At 42.8% G+C, this 18,093-nt stretch overlaps 1 protein-coding gene across 1 annotated transcript in view; it reads right to left on the bottom strand.

The window, feature by feature from the left end:
* Positions 1–14,776: 14,776 nt before the first annotated feature.
* OXCT1 (3-oxoacid CoA-transferase 1) overlaps positions 14,777–18,093 on the bottom strand; it is a 55,277-nt gene continuing 51,960 nt past the window's right edge. Inside the window, exon 16 of the mRNA XM_026037727.1 lies at positions 14,777–14,904. Coding sequence (XP_025893512.1) covers positions 14,869–14,904 — 36 coding nt within the window. The 3' untranslated portion in view covers positions 14,777–14,868. The remainder of the gene's footprint in view (positions 14,905–18,093) is intronic.

Genomic DNA, 18,093 nt, shown 5'->3' with positions numbered 1-18,093 from the left:
CTTCCAATCTTTCAGGGAACTTTTTATCTAGTAACTTCCCTAGACAAACACAAGAAACCGTGCCTTTGTTTTTAATTTTGGACAAGCACATGGCTAGAGCTTGCCTGAACTGGTAGATAGCAACACCTTGAAAAAAGTTGGAACTAGGATTTCCCTGAACTAAAATTTAAATAAAATTTAAATAAAATTTAAAAATCTGTCCAAGTTGCCCCGTCACTCCAGTTCTAGCATATCCAGCAATTACAGGCTGAAATCAGGAAACGTGCCCAAAGTCTCTCAGACACGAGAAATTATCCTTTTCAAATTGTCAGCTCAGTACAATGCTGTTCACTTACCATTCAGTAAATCCACCCGCAGAGAAGATAGTCCATCCTCTTGAAGAAAACAAACCCCACAYATTCACCAAGCATTCCACAGAGAAATGCAAAGGAAACATTTGAAGAGGAAACAAGAACCAACCACATTATTTAAAAGGACAACTGAATGTGTATCACCTGGTCTCAATCTTAATTGCATAGTCATCAGTACAGCTGTAAATAGTAAACATTATAGCTGTCTTCTCAGTGATGAGTAGTGGGTGAATATTGCCTAGTGTGAGAGGCCTGAAATGGTGATTCTTCCTTAGCAATTATTCAATGAGAAACATCTGCTTAGCATCATTAAATGCTAGTAAGGCCATATATTTTGGGATGGATTAGACCCAGTTCTTGTGCATTATGTGCTTTGGAGCATCCTCATAATATTTAAGAGGRCTCTGTGCTCAGCTGGCAGGTCTGAGCCGTACCTCTGGAGTCATTTTCCAAGTGCAGTGCTCCTGGAGCTACCAGTTCTCTAGAGATTACAGTGCATTTTAAGTTCAGATGCTCACCTATACTCCTCAGTGCAATCCCCATAGCAACCACCCCTTTCCAGTTTTAAATATTATCAGCCCTTAAAAATGCATATTCTTTGGTTGTTTATTTGCATAAATTGTAGACTGAACAAATACAAACCTATTAAAAGTGTGCATAATATTTTAACCTGAATTCATTAGAAATCAAGGAATATTCAGAAATATATATTATTTTCTGTTTAAATACAGTACTATGCATTCATGGGTGTTAAATTCTGTAGCCAACACAAGAACACATATGTCATTAAAGTCCAATTTACAATTCAAGTTTTTTGTCCTTTTCATCAAGCCACTTTTTTTTTCTTACTAAATTGCGGCTTCAGTAGGACAGGTCAGGGGAAATTCAAATTCCAGAAAGCCTTTTTTCAATTTCCCTTGCAGATCTGCATGGTTTCTAGAAACCTCGTGGTCCCCTTGACATAGACCTGTTTAAAAACAAACAGACCAACCCACAAACCCATCCATCCAGCCAAACCACTCAGGCAAATGTTAAAAGCTATAAGTAAAATATCTTGTCCTACTGCTTCTCCATGRCATTTCCTATTCTCTGAAAATGTTTTATCCCAATTTGGATTATTCTGCCTAATAAATTTAATGGGAAAGGCCAAACCCACCAGCCTGGACACACTGAGAATATATCCAAAACTCTTGCAAAGAATAGCTCCCACAATTATCCAAACTGATCAGATCTTCAAAAAAATGATGGAGTTATCGTGAAGCTAGGGAAAAAGATGGGTAAAATTCAAAACAGAAGAGTGGAAAAGAGTGAAGCTAATACAACAAAATTAGTTCAGTATATCAGAAGATGAAAACTTGTAAGAGAATAGGTGATTCAGTATTCTTGGTAAGAAGGGAGCAATTAAGAAAGCTATGAATATTGCATAGGCATTTAATTTGCTTCCATCAGTCATCATTATAGATGATAATACCCTACTGTGTAACCAAGACCTGCTAGTTCAGATGGCAAAGGTGACATTTTGTCAGCTAATTAGCAACCAAAGAGGAAATGCTGCAACCAACCAATGCATTAAAAAAACCTTACCTGGCAAAAAAACCTCACAGGAGGCTCTTAATGACCCTCCCCACCCCTGCTTTGCATACATAGACCTAGTACTGTACTATATGATCAAATAAAAATCATACTTCAGTCATCATTTGCATTTACACCATCCCATCATTGTTTTCTGTTCTGATGAGCACAAACTGTAAGCAACAAAAAAAAAGTTCCACCAAGGTTCACTTTAATCTCAAATTTCAGGGTTTTCTGAGGTCAATGTTGTGCTAACTTGATGTTCTGAAAGTGCACAAAGCTCTTCCAAACAACTGAGCTCTGCTCAAATTACTTTATCAGGCTTGTGATTAAAAGATTTCCTTTTTTTCTAACCACAAAACTATCCAAACCAACCAGAAAAAAAATGTATTTACATATTCCAGTGTTCATTTAGCTACAGACATAGCTTTTGTGGTGGCTTTTGTGGAACAGACATAGCTTGCTTTTGTGGTGGCTGTTTCCAACAACATATTAATCTATTGCTATAAGCTGAAGTTAGCATCATCTTTACAATTGATTAATATATTAAGATATGAATAAATATAACTTTGGCAATGAAACAGCATGTCTGCCTAATAGGTCGCAATGCTTTCATGGTGTCTTTGAAACAATGAGCAAACTGACAATGGGTTGGGAGAACATACACGGGTCTTTTTTCATCAGTGTAGTTAATGAAATGAAACTGCTCTCAGAAAGGAAAACCTAAGAGTAAAATCAAGAGCAGAAGAAAAAGGTAAAAATTACCTGTGGGGCATTTTGTGGTTATGTAGAGAATTGATGTTCAGTACGATTATGAAAAATCCCCCCAAAGGCAGTGAAAACATGATCCCAATTAGTTATGGACAGTAAGGGTAAAGACACTATGTGGAGTTGCAGGATAGCAGACCAGAGAGGCTGACAAAATTCTCTGCAAGCCTCAAGGAATAGGTGTTGGTAATAATAATTGCCCTATCTGTGCATATTACCGGGAACTGCGTTAACTGTAACCTGTGGGAAAAAAATATTCTCGACTATTACGAAGAAAAACAAATCAACAAAAGCCTCCTTCAGGGTATATATCAGGCAGTAATTGAGTGAGATTTAGGAAGTCTCTGGGCAGGTTATTCCATGGATACAGCCATGAAAACTTTGTATTTTTGGAAAGAGGCACTACTTCAACAAAATCAGTTTTAAAAGGCAATTTAATTTAGTAGAAAACCCCAGGAGGCTGCTTTGATGTGAAATTAATCTAGATTATCCTTGTTTAGCTAAAATGAATTCCTTACCATATTAAGCAAAGGTAGTTAYGTTTTTGATATAGATGTTATGGACAAAATTCTGTGCCACTGTGATACAGAAGTTCAGAGTATGAAAATATACTGGCCCCTTTGGGTCTTTGCAAACTATGCGCAGTGTTTAACTGTGTTAGGAGTTTTCAGCTGGAAATGTAACCCTCTGATCATATCTCTTTCAAAATATTTAAGTAATGATATTTAAAAATAAAATTAAGGGCAYGCAAATTCTCACAGAGCTCAGGGGCACCACTCACGTCTTTGGGAGCTTATGAGCAGGCAAGAGCAGCGCTGCCAGCCCAGGTCACCTGCCATAGCATCCAGAGACAGCACGAGGTGGTTCCTGTGTTAGAGAAAGCCATGGTCTTGCTCTTTCTGAAGGACTATCCCAAACCAAAATAGCAAAAAGTATGTAGCAGTGCTGGAGAATTTTCTGCTCTATAGCCTCAGAACACATAAGGGCATAAACTGTATGGCCACAAAGCCCTTCTGTCCAGAYTTAAGCTTGGCTTTCCAGCTTTTAAGCCTCAGTTACCAAATCAGTACTTAAAAAAAGACAAGAAGTTAAAGTTTTATCAGTTAAAAAAAATAGAATTTATTTTTTTCTCCTCCCTTTAGGAGTCGACCAAAATCTCTTCAAGGGCTCTCTGGAAAAATTCCTATGAGCTCAGCTTCATTTGAGAAGCAGGGGCTGCACAAGGAAGAAATAATTTTAACATTCTCTTCAATGTGTGTCTCGAGCTGCTTTTCGTACCTGCCTTCTGCCTTCAATTTTGCATGTAGAGGAAATCAGCAAGACTGGAAGGAATTCAGCTCAGGAGGCCAAAACTCGGGCTGCTCTTGCATGCCAGCCTGCATGGAGCAAGGGGACAGGGGCGCCCCGGGGCTGGGGCCTCCTACCTGGAGCTGGGCAATGCTGTCCCACACCTCTACCAAGTGAAACACCAGGAAAAATCAAGAGGTTGCTGTTCTCCACCACCCTGTGCTCCAGCTTCAGGCCTCCACCTGAGCAAACGGGGCCAACTAAAGCGACAGTGACAATTTTCAGCCCTGCACACCAGGCATCTRTGGCTTGTAGCACTGAGAAGGTTCCCCTTCCATCAACACAGGCTCTAAGCTTTCGTTTTCCGCCTGCCACTTGTGACCATTTTAAGAGGCTGTTATTTGGAAATCCTGTCATTGTATTCTCACTTCTTTTACAAAGTCTTCAGTGTATGCAGTTGGGCTAAAAGCTTCAATTTAATGTTCTTCTACAGAAAAAAAAATGCTTATGAAAAGAAAGCATTCTGGAGAATAAAATATAAAACAGTTCAGAATGAATAGCCATTTAAGAATAAAAATATCAAAATGTTCCTCTTTGATTGGATTGAAACATTTTACTTCACTGTAYTTGCAAAATAAAATTATTAGCTTCCAGATATTATCCTGAAAGTTTTGTTTTCACAAGCTGCTACTTTCCAGCAGMAAAACATTATTCAGTATTGCATCCTATTAAAAACAGAAAATGAAGAAACCTATTTCTTTGAAACAAAATGTTCTAAATGATTGATTTGAAATTAATGGGCTTTTATCTGGTGTTTTAAGTAACTTTGATCACAGAATGGTTGAGGTTGGAAGGGACCTCAGGAGATCATCTAGTCCAATGCTCCTGCTCAGTCAGGGTCACCTAGAAAAATGCTTTGGTCTTGCTTTTCATTTTGTTATGAAAACACATAGAAAAGCTGTCGAGCTTTCCCTGGAAAAGGAACATTAACTGAATTCACAACCGTATGAATCACAGAATCTACAAACAATGATTTTGATTCCATTTTTCCTGGAGTTAACAAAGATTTATTAACTAGCAAGGAAGTTGGTGAAGAGTTTAATTTGTTGTTTCTTAACAGTACAGATGTAAAACATTATCTACCTCCCTATTCACAGCTAATAGCAAGATGACCTGCCCAGGACACACATCATGGGCTCTTTAAAGTACTTGCTAGCTAAGAAATCCTGCAGCATTTAGCAAACAGCAAAGACTTGCAAAGGCAAGACGAAGTTTATTGTTGGAGAGTAAATACAATGTGAACGGACACAGGCCTATAAAAATGCAGTTTCATAGAATGCCACTGAGATAAAAATGAATCTTCCCTTTCCTGAACTACTGTTGCACTGAATGGGGGTGAGACCTCGTGGGGCAATGAAGGGGGGTCCTCCCCATGCCCTTAGCTTCGTGAAGGAGGGTTTGCTGTCAGCGTGGTCATTTCCATTGGCAGTTTTCCTGCGGTCTCCCCCTCTGGATGGCTTGGGAGGGCGKCCAGGCGCAGGCCCCATTGTCCCCTTGGCATGGTGATGGATTCAGGAATCACCAATGTCCATGTCCAAGGAATATCCWGGGACTCTCCTAGGGGATGAGCCCAGGCACTCAAAACGGGGGAACGGGCGCAGGGCATCAAAGATGCAAAGGGCTCTCCCTCCTCACGGCAGCCTTTTTCCCTAAAAATGAGGGAAAAGAATCCTGCTGAGAGCAGTCTTGATTCACTGAGCTAGATTGCTTCTCTCTCCTTTTATCTTCTGCAGAATGGGTCCCTGCTTTGCAAGAAATCATCCTTGCTGATAATTCAGAAATATACATCACTCCCACTAGTTTCATAAAGYGCTTTCCACTGACTCTGCATTAACAGGATATTCTGCACAGTGTGATTTATCCTGAAAAATATTAATGTAATATTCTAATCTTTTCACAGGGTTACTTGAGGAGTTCCATTGTGCGTAGTCGGGGAAATTGTCTTGATCTTCTGTTTAAATATAGAAAAATATGTTATCCTGTAAGTAAGCCCCCTTTATCACACGCATCAGAGAAATAAGCTTCTACAGAAACACAGAATAAAGACCACAGCCTCCCTTGTTGCTGGGCTCTTAAAGTGGATTTATTCTGATCAAAAGTTCTGTTGGAATAAATTGTTATTGAGGCAGACTTACTACCTCTGGGAACTTATTGTATAATTTATCAAGGAAAGATTTTTTATTAGTGAGRCTATAGAGGCTTGAGCAGGTTAGTGCAGGTCGGTAAGAATAGTTGAGACTGGGCTATGTGATATTATATGCACTTTTCCCTGTATCAAAGTATTTATTCCCAAGTTCTAAAGGAGTTTTCCTCATAAAGGAAGAGACAGTATTCAGTTATTGCGGGATAAACTAATTTTGCGGACATCTATTGCACTGGAAGGAAAGTGTAGTATTTTCTTTCACAGAAGTGAACATTTGGGGAGTAGTCTTTTAATTGTTCATGTTCRTTTATGCAAACAAAAAATACAGTTTCCAGTTTTCCTTTTTTTCTTTTTCCAGAGGAAAAAAAAATCGTCAAGTGTCAGCCAGGGAGAGGGAGGAAGGAAGGGAGGAAGGGAGGAAGGAAGGGAGGGAGGAACAGCAGCTCAGAGGATGCGGGAAGGAGAAACCGGAGCGGGACTGGGCTGGGGGTGTCGGGAGGAAGGCAGAGCAGCCGCCTGCGCCTGGTCCTGCCCGGGGGCTGGAGGACCTTGGTGCCGCCCGCCCGGGTGCGCGAGGCCTTGCCAGGCTGTCAGGTTGGCATTGGCGCTTCCCAGCCCACAGCGGGAATGCAAGAGGAATATCCCATGTCCCCAAAACACCCATGCAGCAAAGAATCTCCACGTTGAGAATAAACTGAAAATTAAAGAAATGAATATAAAATGAAATTGCAAATTCATGGCCACTTAGTCCCGAGTTGGAATGATTTTCAAAACGGACAGAGCGCGATGTCCTGACTGGGAAAGCTGGACCAAGGCAGCCCTGTCCTTGCGTGACCACAGTCCTGCTGACAGGAGGGGCTCTTGGCCCACCCTGCCTTCCTCCTCAGTCCTTCATATTTCTTCAAGTGGGAGTCAGGAAAGGTCAGTGCTGCATGCCAGGTTATCAGGCAGGAGCTTGCAGGGTTTTGACTGAGGCTGCAGCAGCACAGAGACCTGCCTTTTCTTTCATTCTCTACTTTGAAACCATCAGCTCTCTAAAACMGCTACTTCGGGGGAAAAAATACCTTCTTGCTCCAACCATCTCCATTTACTGAGTTCTCCCTATTCTTCATTATTAGCCAAATGGGGCTAGAGATTTAGTGCAAGASGGTTAGTAGCTGTTTGGAGATTACCTGCATTTTTCTTTCCTGTCGGTCTGTACTTATTTCAGGTTTAACCACCTAATCCGCTCAAGGTGCTGCTGCTGCAGTCACAACACTTGGGTTATTAAGAAAAAGGGGGATTTAACAGCTATTTGCGCACACGCACACACAAGTTTTGCAGTRTGCATCTCCCGTGCAATTTAGATTAAATCAGCAGATAAATATCCTAACAGGCTGCTTTTTATTGAACTAACAAACAAGAAAATGCTGTCTTTGGGAGCTGGCAGCAAAGCTGTGTAAGCAGTCGGCACTGACTGAGCAAACATTCACCTGCTGCCACAGACAATTTCAGGCCTGTTTCCAGAAATTCTTCATGAGGGACAGTGCTCTTTATTGTTACTTTGGACACGTAGCTCCATGCTGCCCAAAAGGAGCCAGAGTAGGCAACACACACCCAGGTACTCGAACCAGATGCTACTGTGCTGCAACCTGCTCTTCCCGCTCTTCCCATTGCCTTGCTTGGTTTGCAGCTGTCCAACACTGGCAAATACACAGAGGATCCCCAGTGTATCCTGCTGGCATCTGTAGAAGAAATGGGGCAAAAATACAAGTTTTCTCTTGCAACAACAAAGGAAGTTTACAGTCCATAGTATTTTTATGCCAGATATTGTGGAGGGTGAAAGTCAAAGTGCATGTGTGTGTGTGTATGTGACTGGSGGAACTGCAGCATCTCAAGGGACAGGCACCTCTGCCAGCCCTTCTGGATGTGGGGCTTCATTGCAGGGATTTTACTTATTTATTTACTATGGGGGCAAGTTATCTCTGAAGCCTGGGTGAACAAGTGCCCCCTGCTTCAAATACCCTCTCTACCACAGCTCATTTTATGCTTATCAATATTGCTTTGCAGTATTTCAGAAAACAATAGCAGTGAAAGCCAAGGTCCCGGGCAGGTCTGCAGGCCTCCTCGCCATGCAGACCTTGGCAGCGAGGATGCAGGCAGAGCCTGGCGCTGTCCGGGGCGACCTCACGTGCCCTGCAGAGCTCTGCCTTAACCCTCCCAGGAGGAGGCAGCAGCCTTGTTCCTCTTCTGCATCTGTGGCAGAAGCAGGCTGAGAATTTACCTTTTTGGTTGTCATTTTCAGCCCTTTTCATGCTGACCTCCTAYGGGCGCAGGCGTGTTTGCTGAGTGAACCCTCGCCAGCTCTCTGTGCCACCCTGCAGAGCCCTCTCACTTCACTACACRCTGCCTTGGAAGCACCAAATTCCACTGCAAATAAAAAAATATTCCTAAGCATAATRAGTAAACTTGGTTTGCTCAATAAATCAACACTTATTCTCCCCCACCTTAAAGGTTCAGAATAGCTAGGGAAAATCAAGCTGTATTCATTTTCGCCGTCAACAGTTTCACCTGAAAATTAGCGTGGTGGAATTCACACTTGTTTTCCATTATCTGGCCCTCRGTAATTATGTAGATGAATGAACGCTGCTCTGTTTGATTTGCCCCCATTCCTATTAAATTGTGAAGCATTGTGCAAACATCAGAGGGTTTGAATGCTAAGTGGCAAGAAAGTCATGGTGAAGCCTCTCTCCTCCTGCACTCTTTCTTTATTGGATTTTTACAGGCTTTTTCAAATTCAATTTAGCTATTAGATTATTTCTAGGTTTTACTGCAACCTGTCTCAATACTTGACAGCCACAGGGTTAAAGCATTTACCCACTGACCTGGGAGAAGAAAACCCGGGATTCTTAAGCTACCATCATATTGAATTAGTTTATTAAATGTGTAATAAATAATTTTTAACTAAGATAGGTGCGTGTGCTTGGGCTTAGGCACATTGGCTTTACCCTTCACTCAGTGAGGCTGCTGCAGCTTTCGGGCTTTTTGCATAAATGCTTTTGTGCATTTGTGCAAAACCCCCTGTTTACAGTCCACAACTTTCAGAATTGTTCCATGTTTCTCTCTTGACCAGTTCCTACCTGCAGTTCTGTGGATAGTATTTCAATGGAGGTTCAAGCTCAGGTGTAAAGCCAATTAAAGCACACAGTCTAAGAAACTCGGCCTGTCACTACTCTTCTAGATAGGCTCTTTTCTTAGTCTAAGTTTGTTTTTACCTTTTACCTTTTTTACCTAGGCTTCTAAAGCKGAATTTAAAAAATAAATCCCAAACATAATCTTTGAAATAGTACTGAAACACTCCTATCATCATCCAACATGAAAACTCTCCACTTTACAATGATTTTTTACATTGTATTTAAACCAGACTTGGTCATCAACTGTGAAGCCAGGCTCTCAGAGCAGGAGCTGCAGCCTCCAACCCCTGAAGCCTCGTTGGGGGCCAGGAGCTGCCTCTGCTCCAACTTCTGCTCCCGTCTCCCACAAGCCATAGAGCCTGGAGCCACCRGGGCGCTGGCACCGTCAAGGAAGGCTCTGTAAGGATCAAGTGAAGGGCAGAATGAGAGTGCAGCTGCCCAGGGGCAACTCAGCATCAAAAACACAGGCCAGGCTTTGTGAATGAAAAACCCTTGCCATCCACCTGAACGGGTAGTACGTTCCACCTAAGTCTAAAAAGAGACAGCTACTTATTGGATACAAGGGGGGCTGGCAGGACTAACAACCAATGCCTACAACAGGAAAACCAAGGAAAACCAGGGTCAGGAGGCAGCGGAAACCTCACGGGCAGCAGGGTTTTCGGGGTCTTGGCTCGACTGCCACTCATCTCGCCACTCTCCACCCTGCTAATAAAGTGTAAACGCAGGGGCCAGCCCTGCTGGGCGCTTCCCGCCGGGAGAGGGGCTGTGCCCGGGAGGTCACTCACCTGCAAGCTCCTGTTTCCTCCACGTTGCTCCATTTGCCACCTTCCGACCTTTCCATCCACTTCTGCTCAGCTGTGAAAATAATCTGCCAGCAATTAGCATCCCCATAGAAACAAGCTCTCCCATTGATCCATCCTCAACGGGATTGTTCTGCACAGGGTCACACAACTTGTTAGGTAGAGATTTATAACACTGATGATTCAGATAATTACCAGTTATGACCTTTTTCATTTCTGGAATGAACCTATCGCTGATTCTTAAGAGTTTCTCTCTTCAGTTCACACCACTATAGGCAGACTCCTCACCCATACTGGTTTGTGGCATTTTCTTTATAACTATTGACCTGTTTACAAACAGAAAATTACTTTCCCACATGACTGAGGAAAGGTACTTATAAATTGGATTTTGTAAATCTGCGGTTTACTTTAGATTTACAGATGAATCTTCATCCTCTTTTCCTCGCAACAGCAGTTAACATGTCCTAAAAATGCTGAATTACTTTTAATGAGAACAGGGTTATGCTGCTGCAGACTAATTTCACCATCTTTCAGTTTTATTGCTAACACATTTATGCACTTGGCTTTTTTTTTTCTCCCTCTGGCTGCAAGTTACTTGAGAAAGAATCTGAAAACATCTGTAACACCTGAAACAACGTCCAAGTATCAGCAAATACCATCTGTAAGACAGAAGAACAAGGAAAGATCAGGATGATTTTTCATTTCTCATCGAGTACCATGAGAAGCATCTCCTTATAGTTTTGCAAAGATTCTGCCACAGGGAATATTGCAGTTTTTAATGGCATCTGAGTCACTGATCTCAACTCTGCCATTCGTTTGTGGCTGCAAACTAAAATCAGTGATGAAAAGGTTAAATGTCATCATTTCCATAGCAGTTTTAATCACTTTTCTAAAAAAGCTACGTTTGTAGTCCATTATTTGACCTGTCTGAAAAGTCATCAAAGAAAAGGAATGTGAAAATTAGTATGTTTCATTGTGACCCAAAACAGACATGAAGAAAAGAACAGACGTAGAAAGGGGCAATCCAGTCGCTGTCTGAGCTTTGCTCTGTTTTCTCACATCCCTCCACCTTAAACAAGCATCTTCAGATTCTTCCATTGGTGGTGAGGGGGGACAAGACCATCTGCACATGCCAACTGCTTGATGTTCCTAATGGCAGAGAACAATTAACAACAACAACAAAATAATAATACTGGACACAACCTGGAATTTTAAACTTCTTTTAATTGATTGTTTTGCAAATACATAGGACTTTGACATACAGTTTACCAAGCTTACAGTATAATTATATAATCCTTTCTTTTTTTATTTTTCAGGGGCAAAAGTCACTAAAACACAATGTGAGACAAGTCCAACACGAGAACATGGCACAATCATCACCTTCTTGGGACACACCTGTCCTCCCCTTGGGAGGTGCTGTCAACCAGGGGATGATACAGRTGATACCCCATACACCTTCACTCACACTGTATCTCCTAGAGCCATGGAAGAGCATCAGGAATCTCCCACTACAGCGACCACCAGAGCTAGTGCTGCAGTGTGCGCTCAGCTCCCACGGCCAGGGAAACCCTCCAGGAGTGTTTTAATTTCTAATCCTGCTTTGCAATCCTTAAGGCAAAGCGGAGTCACAGCTTGCAGGTGCCTTGTATGGACGCCTGAGTTCAGGTAGGAGGCTGTTGGTATTATGATAATGTTCCTAAGATAAAAAAAATGGAGTGGAACATCCAGGTATCTGCAGCACTGTTGGTGTATACTGAGAGAGTCTGTTCTTCCTTCTTCCCCAGGTTTCAGCACCATATTGACTTGCTTTACACTGATACAAGTAGGAGAAGACACAGGGCTCGGTATCCAGCACGTATGATGGATTCAAGTACTCGTCCACACTCCTACTGGAGTGTGATATCCAAGCTAAAGACAAAAAATAACCTGTCGTACAGATCTTAGCTGGTCAATCCTCACAATATCCCTGTGAGGTAGGAAGCAAAACGACTCTTTTCAYAACTACAGGAAGTGAGGCAGAAAGTACATTTTTCAAGGCAATAAATGGAGAAACRGAAAAGCTGAAACTCGGCAGTTCTTGGCTCCTGATTCTTTTCTCTGGCAACCAAGGAACTGAGCTCCTAGACATTATCAGGTCATTAGGTTTTTAATAGCCATAGTTTAACTGTGGCTTCTGTGCGTGTGCCAGCAAAGCATAAATCTATGGAAGAAGAAACACGTGGCTGCTGCTTTCCTTAGATACTCCTGTATTCCCTTATATATGCTCAGAAATGCCTGCTCAATTCACTACTCATACTYAGATTAACACAGGTAACCACAACAGATGAACATTTCTTAATTTTCCTTAAGCTTTCCCTGCTCATTTAAATAAATAGTTTTCCAACGGGCTACATTAACAGCAACACCTCTTGCCCCTTGCATGATATTGCCCCCTAGGAACAAGGTTGATAGGGCTCCCTCCTAGGCCTCCGAACGGGGAAGGGYGAGAGCCTCCCTGGGCTCCCATCCCTGCCCGCTGCAGCTCCGCAGGCAGCGACAGACGCCCATGTCGTGGGCTCCATCCAAACCCCAGCGTGTTTCCTACTGGGCTACCGTGCAGGTATCTTCTGCTATACGGAGACTCCTAATTCTCAAGACTTCAGYGGGTGGAATTTATATCCAACACTTCGACTATTCTATTAAAACAGACATGGCCAAACTTTAGGAAAGTTACTTTCCTAGAGCAGTGAATGCATTAGGGAATATATTTAAATAGAGAAAACAATGGAAAACTTAAACTAGGTAAAAGGAAAAAGAAGTGTTCATCCTGGATTAAAATATTCTGGAGCTCTTTGATCAACACAGCTTCAGATSCTATGTACAAATGAAATACTAGCCCAGTCAACACGTTTCTTTCACATATGCCCACCACGCTGGGTCTGGCCATACCTATTCAGGCCATACAGTGGCCTATCCCCCCTAGGGACCTTGCAGCTCAAGTCATGACCACCCAGCAGGGGAGGTACCAGCGYAGAAGGTGCCTACAAAGGCACCTTTCCTATTCCTAGTGGGAGGGAAGGCAATCTGTCCTGCTACAGGCAAGAGATTATCAAATAAACATTTATAGAATGAAGCCAACTAGAGCAACCTCTCTAATCAAAACATGTTTTACTGCTGCAGAACTCATGTGTTCATCAAAACTAATGTTATACTCCCGTTAAAAAAAAAAAAATTCAAGGATTTCTCTTTTCATATCCATTCCCTAGAAATGTGTTAGATTCCTTCCACAATATGCACTAGATGAAGTTAATACTTCATCTAGTATTAACTAGATGAAGTTAATTTATTATGCCTTTCTRCATCATATGCCAACAAACAAGTATGATAGGCATATGTATACTTATTTGTGCATATATATTTTATGTATTTTTCAGTCACTTAGCATGTTCCAGTGCTGATTTCAGGCATATGCTAAGAACTATTTTAACTAAAGTGTTTTAAGTACTTTGTATATTAAGAACATTATATTTTAGTAATTGCAAATTTTTCAGTCAGCTCAATGCTCTACMTATGAAGATACACTGTGCTGATCTGGAATAGCTCCAATATAGTCTTAATTATAAAGTGACAGTCGTTTTTGAAAAAATGTAGCATAATTAAAGGGAGGTCTTTACTTCCTATCAGAAGCAGTACAAGAGAATGGCTTTTCCTTTGATTGTCTCACGGCATGCATTCTAGTTATCACAAGCTTGGCKTCCAAGGGCTTTGGAAGCCCTTTTCAAGGGCTTCCAAGGAGTTCTGCTGATAAGCAAGTGGTGCAAACTTACTGCTTTTACACTCCTCCAATCGTATCTCCATAGGGACAAATCTCCTAAGCGGCCACATCTCTTTCYCTGGACAGACCTCTCACCAAACCCACCTCCATCTGCCTTTGAGCGGAGGCAGGGAGCAGAGGGATGGTAGATCCCTGGGGAGCGACAGCGCTTGGCACAGGACGGCTGCGCCGCTCTCCGCTGCCAGGACRGGGCCTTCTGCTTTCCTCCTTCAGGCGAGCCCCGTTCCAGCTTGCACCACTTGGACAAAAAGGGTCAGAGCTGCATTTTGGGAGGAAGAGGCTGCTTAACACCAGCACTGCGGAAACTGCAGATACATTCCGGGTTAAGGACCCAGTTTCCACAGATAAGGATGGTTTTGCCACTGACTCATTAGAAGGTCCAGGAAAGAAAAGTCCATTTTCCAGCTGCCTCTTCGCAGCTCCATATATTTGCCTTACACCACTCTAGAAGAAACTCACAATTTTACAGGAGCATTAACATTGCATTAACACTGTAAGTGCTATAGTTWCAGGGCAAAGGAGTGATTTGCAGGTTCAGTGATATTAGCAAAAAGCAGAGGCAATTATAACTTTACACAGGCATTTTCTGAACTCTGTTTAAAAAATGTAGTCTTTGGCAGAGAGACTACAAGGCCTTTTTTGACARTGTTCCCTAACATCTTAGTACAATGCAATTTGAAATTTAGGAAACCAATTCACCCTTCTGTTCAAGTTGGTTAAGTCATACAAGTAAAGATACAATTTAGGCTGCTAGGCACAGCCTGATTACCTGGAAACTACTTACAAAGCCCTTAAAAAAAAAAAAAAAAAAAAAAAAGGAAAATCGCAAAACAGACATCAATTTTTCTCCACTGTGCTCCCATCTGGGGACAAGCCGTCTGGCCCAGTCTGTACTTCAGGTTTAAATCTGCCTCATTGGGATGAGTTTTGGCGAAACCTAACAAGAAGGAAAAAAAAAATAGTTGGCATAGAGATACAGCAGTAAAAGCCACAGTTCAGTTTTGCCCCTACCAGCTGTGCCAGGGAAGATGAGACCCCATCTCCACGTGAGCTGATGTACTGGCAGCAGCAAAGGCTGCCTCGCTGGCTGCTGCGCTGCAGCTCCTCCGTTACCTGGGCACAGGGGCTGCTCGGATAGGCTCTGGCTCCTGTTTCTTGCTGGACCATAAAAGGCTGCCGCAGGATGGAGAGCTGGAGACGGGCACCGGCTTCAGGCACCCCCTTGTAATGCACCCGTGCTCACACAGCAGTGCCCAGAACGATGCGGGGGCTACAGGGCAGACTGTGTCCAATGCATTATTGAACTGCCACTCTAACCATAAACTAGTGATTTAAACTAATGATTTCTCGTCCTTCTCAAGAGCCAGGCTCGTTGTGCTGCTGCTCCCTGCACGCCAGGCAACAGGCACTGCCTGCCACGGGGCTGCACAGCAGCAGCGAGCCGGGGACACGAGCAACTCCATGCATGGACACGACACATAAGATCAAGACTTCCAATTCAAACTGATAAATATTAAATTCGTTTTCATCTCTTGCCTTCTTCCATTCACATTCACTTTCATGTCAAGGCATATTTATGTATTGCATTCTTTTGGTTCTGCACAGTAATCAAATCAATGAACGGTGCTACAAGGAATCCAACAGACAAAATGTAAAAGACAGTAAGSCTAAACAGAACAGCGCATGTGTAAATAGGAACAGAACACAGAAGACTTTGGAGTGACAAGCAGCAGCGCTGAACAGCTGCTTGACCCTCGCCTGCTGCTCCACACAAACAGCCTCCTCTCTGCAGGATCTCCGCCCAAGATCCAGACCTCGTGAACGTCACCCATCCCAACCCTGTTTAAACAGGTATCTCGGGATGAAGATCAGAATAATTCATACAACTTCATTTGTGAAGGTTGAAAGGCAACGCACAGATCCGTGGCTCCCAAATGACGAGGTGTCCCGCTGAAGCCATGCATTCCTTCTGCCTCCTTACCCCTTTGGCCTTCTCTATTAACAGCACTGAGCAAGCCCACCTGTGACAGAATGATATAGAAGGGCCTTCCCAAGCACAAAGGCCTCTTTCTCTCAGAAGAACRGGTCTGTGTTTCCCGTTACCTTCCTCCAGCCACAATATATCATCATTCACAAACAGCCCTTATGAGAGTAGCTGCTGAGGAGAAAGCTTCCTTCATGAAGGATGTGTTTACTGTATCAAATGCTAATGAAATATTTTTGGGAGATGGAAACCGTTCATTGATTTTTTCAAAGTTCTGTGGGGAATGGGATAATAAATAGATGTAACAGCTACAAGTGCAGAGGAGCTGGAGAAACACCCCGAGTGTACAGGCGTTCTCGGGCCGGTGCCAGCAGAGCTTCAGCAGCCCCAACAGGGTAGGTGGGTCTCAGCCACCCCTAACGTGGACTATTCTGCCATCCTGCAGCAACATCCCTCACCCAGCAATGGTGCCGCTGACGCAAAGGCAAAAGCCGTAGCACAAAGAGGGCAACCTGAAAATCCATATTCTGACAATCCTAACAGTAGACAACTTCAGGAGGAGATTATTGTTTTGCTGTTGTTGTTGTGCTTGGTGCCCGATCTCCAGCCCCAAGCCACCCCTTCCAGCTCCGTCACATCYGCACGCTCACTCCCCTGGGCTTATTTGCAGCTGCTGATCTGGAAGGGTACTGAGTCCTAACAACCCGGCCTGATCTCACCAGGAGCTGCAGAAGCAAATTATTACACCAACGGTGCAAAAACACTCCCTAAAGAAAGTGTTAGTGGATTTGTTCCCTAACATAGTAAGAGTTGTTTACTACTTGCTAACTCCAAATTATTTAAAATTGCAGATAAGAACAGACTGTAACTGTAGCATCAGCTTTTGCACGGCACTCTGTTGCTAACATGATTTTTACAGGGAGGTTGACTGATCAGGACAAAAGATAAAATCCATTTAAAAAAAAAAGAGTTCATCCTACAACATTTCCTTTAAGGAAAAAATACTGCTATAAAATAAAACCACATTGAACTCTCTCAATACTCTATTATTTTCCTCCCCTTTGCCTTGAACTCGGACAGTTTCAATTCCTTTTTAACCAAACATGAGGCAATTACTATTCAACCCTGTTGTGTTTATTTCTTTTGTCCGGGCAGACACTTCTCCTCAACTCCAGGCTATCCTTTCAGTTCTGTATGGACTGAAAAAGGGAGAGGAGTTTTTATGTAGACAAGACTTTCCCCGACTGTTTCATAATGAAATACATCTGAAACAGTCTCTGTTCTCAGCACGTTCTCCGATGCTCTCAGCAAAGGCAGGAGCCAGCACAAGTCGAAACCATTCCCTGCCGTGGTGATCTATGCACTAGGCAGCAGCACATCTGATTTAAGTATATAAGATAAGCCAATACTTTGTCTTCACAGCACAGTGAAATGGGGGGGAATTGTTTATTTCTGCTGTGACGCCAGTCTATAATGAAGATTGCTAACTCTAAATCTTTTTTTTTTCCCTATAACATTTTGCTGTTGCACTTCTCCTTCCATACCTAAGGGATCAGTTTTGTTAAATCTTTCTTCAGTTAAACCCCAACATGCTGCAGCTTTCTGTTAATAAGCCAGTTTTGTGCTGGCATTAAGTGAATTTCTCAAGGAGGAACGTGAAGGTGAAAAGGCAGCGAATTCACAGATTAATGCAGAACATGTTTAATTCTTATAGGACAGTAAGAAAGAAAGGGAAGATATAGCAGCAGTAGAAGCATCTAGGTGAACAGCACCCGTGGCACAGAGTGGACCCGTGGAGTCACTCCTGCTGAGAAGACCCACAACCCTYTCTRCAGATACTATGAAAACTTAGCAATAGGGTTGGGTCAACTGACATACCCAGAGGAAGAACAAATAAATATTCATCTACCTCAGATATGAATCAGCTGCCCTCTTCAGAGCATTGCAAAAAATGTCCCTTTCCACGTTATCCTTTCTACTCTAAACACCTTCTTTCTCTGACTGGGCAGAGAGGAACCTCAKGAGGTTCAAWAAGGACAAGTGTAGGGTCCTGCACCTGGGGAGGAATAACCTCCGGCATCAGTACAGATTAGGGGTGGACCTGCTGGAAAGCACCTCCACGGAGAGGGACCTGGGAGTCCT

Source organism: Nothoprocta perdicaria, unplaced genomic scaffold, assembly GCF_003342845.1.
Source record: "Nothoprocta perdicaria isolate Ctin4 unplaced genomic scaffold, notPer1 scaffold_1, whole genome shotgun sequence".
Classification (NCBI taxonomy): domain Eukaryota; kingdom Metazoa; phylum Chordata; class Aves; order Tinamiformes; family Tinamidae; genus Nothoprocta; species Nothoprocta perdicaria.
This window is presented reverse-complemented; position numbering and strand designations above follow the sequence as displayed.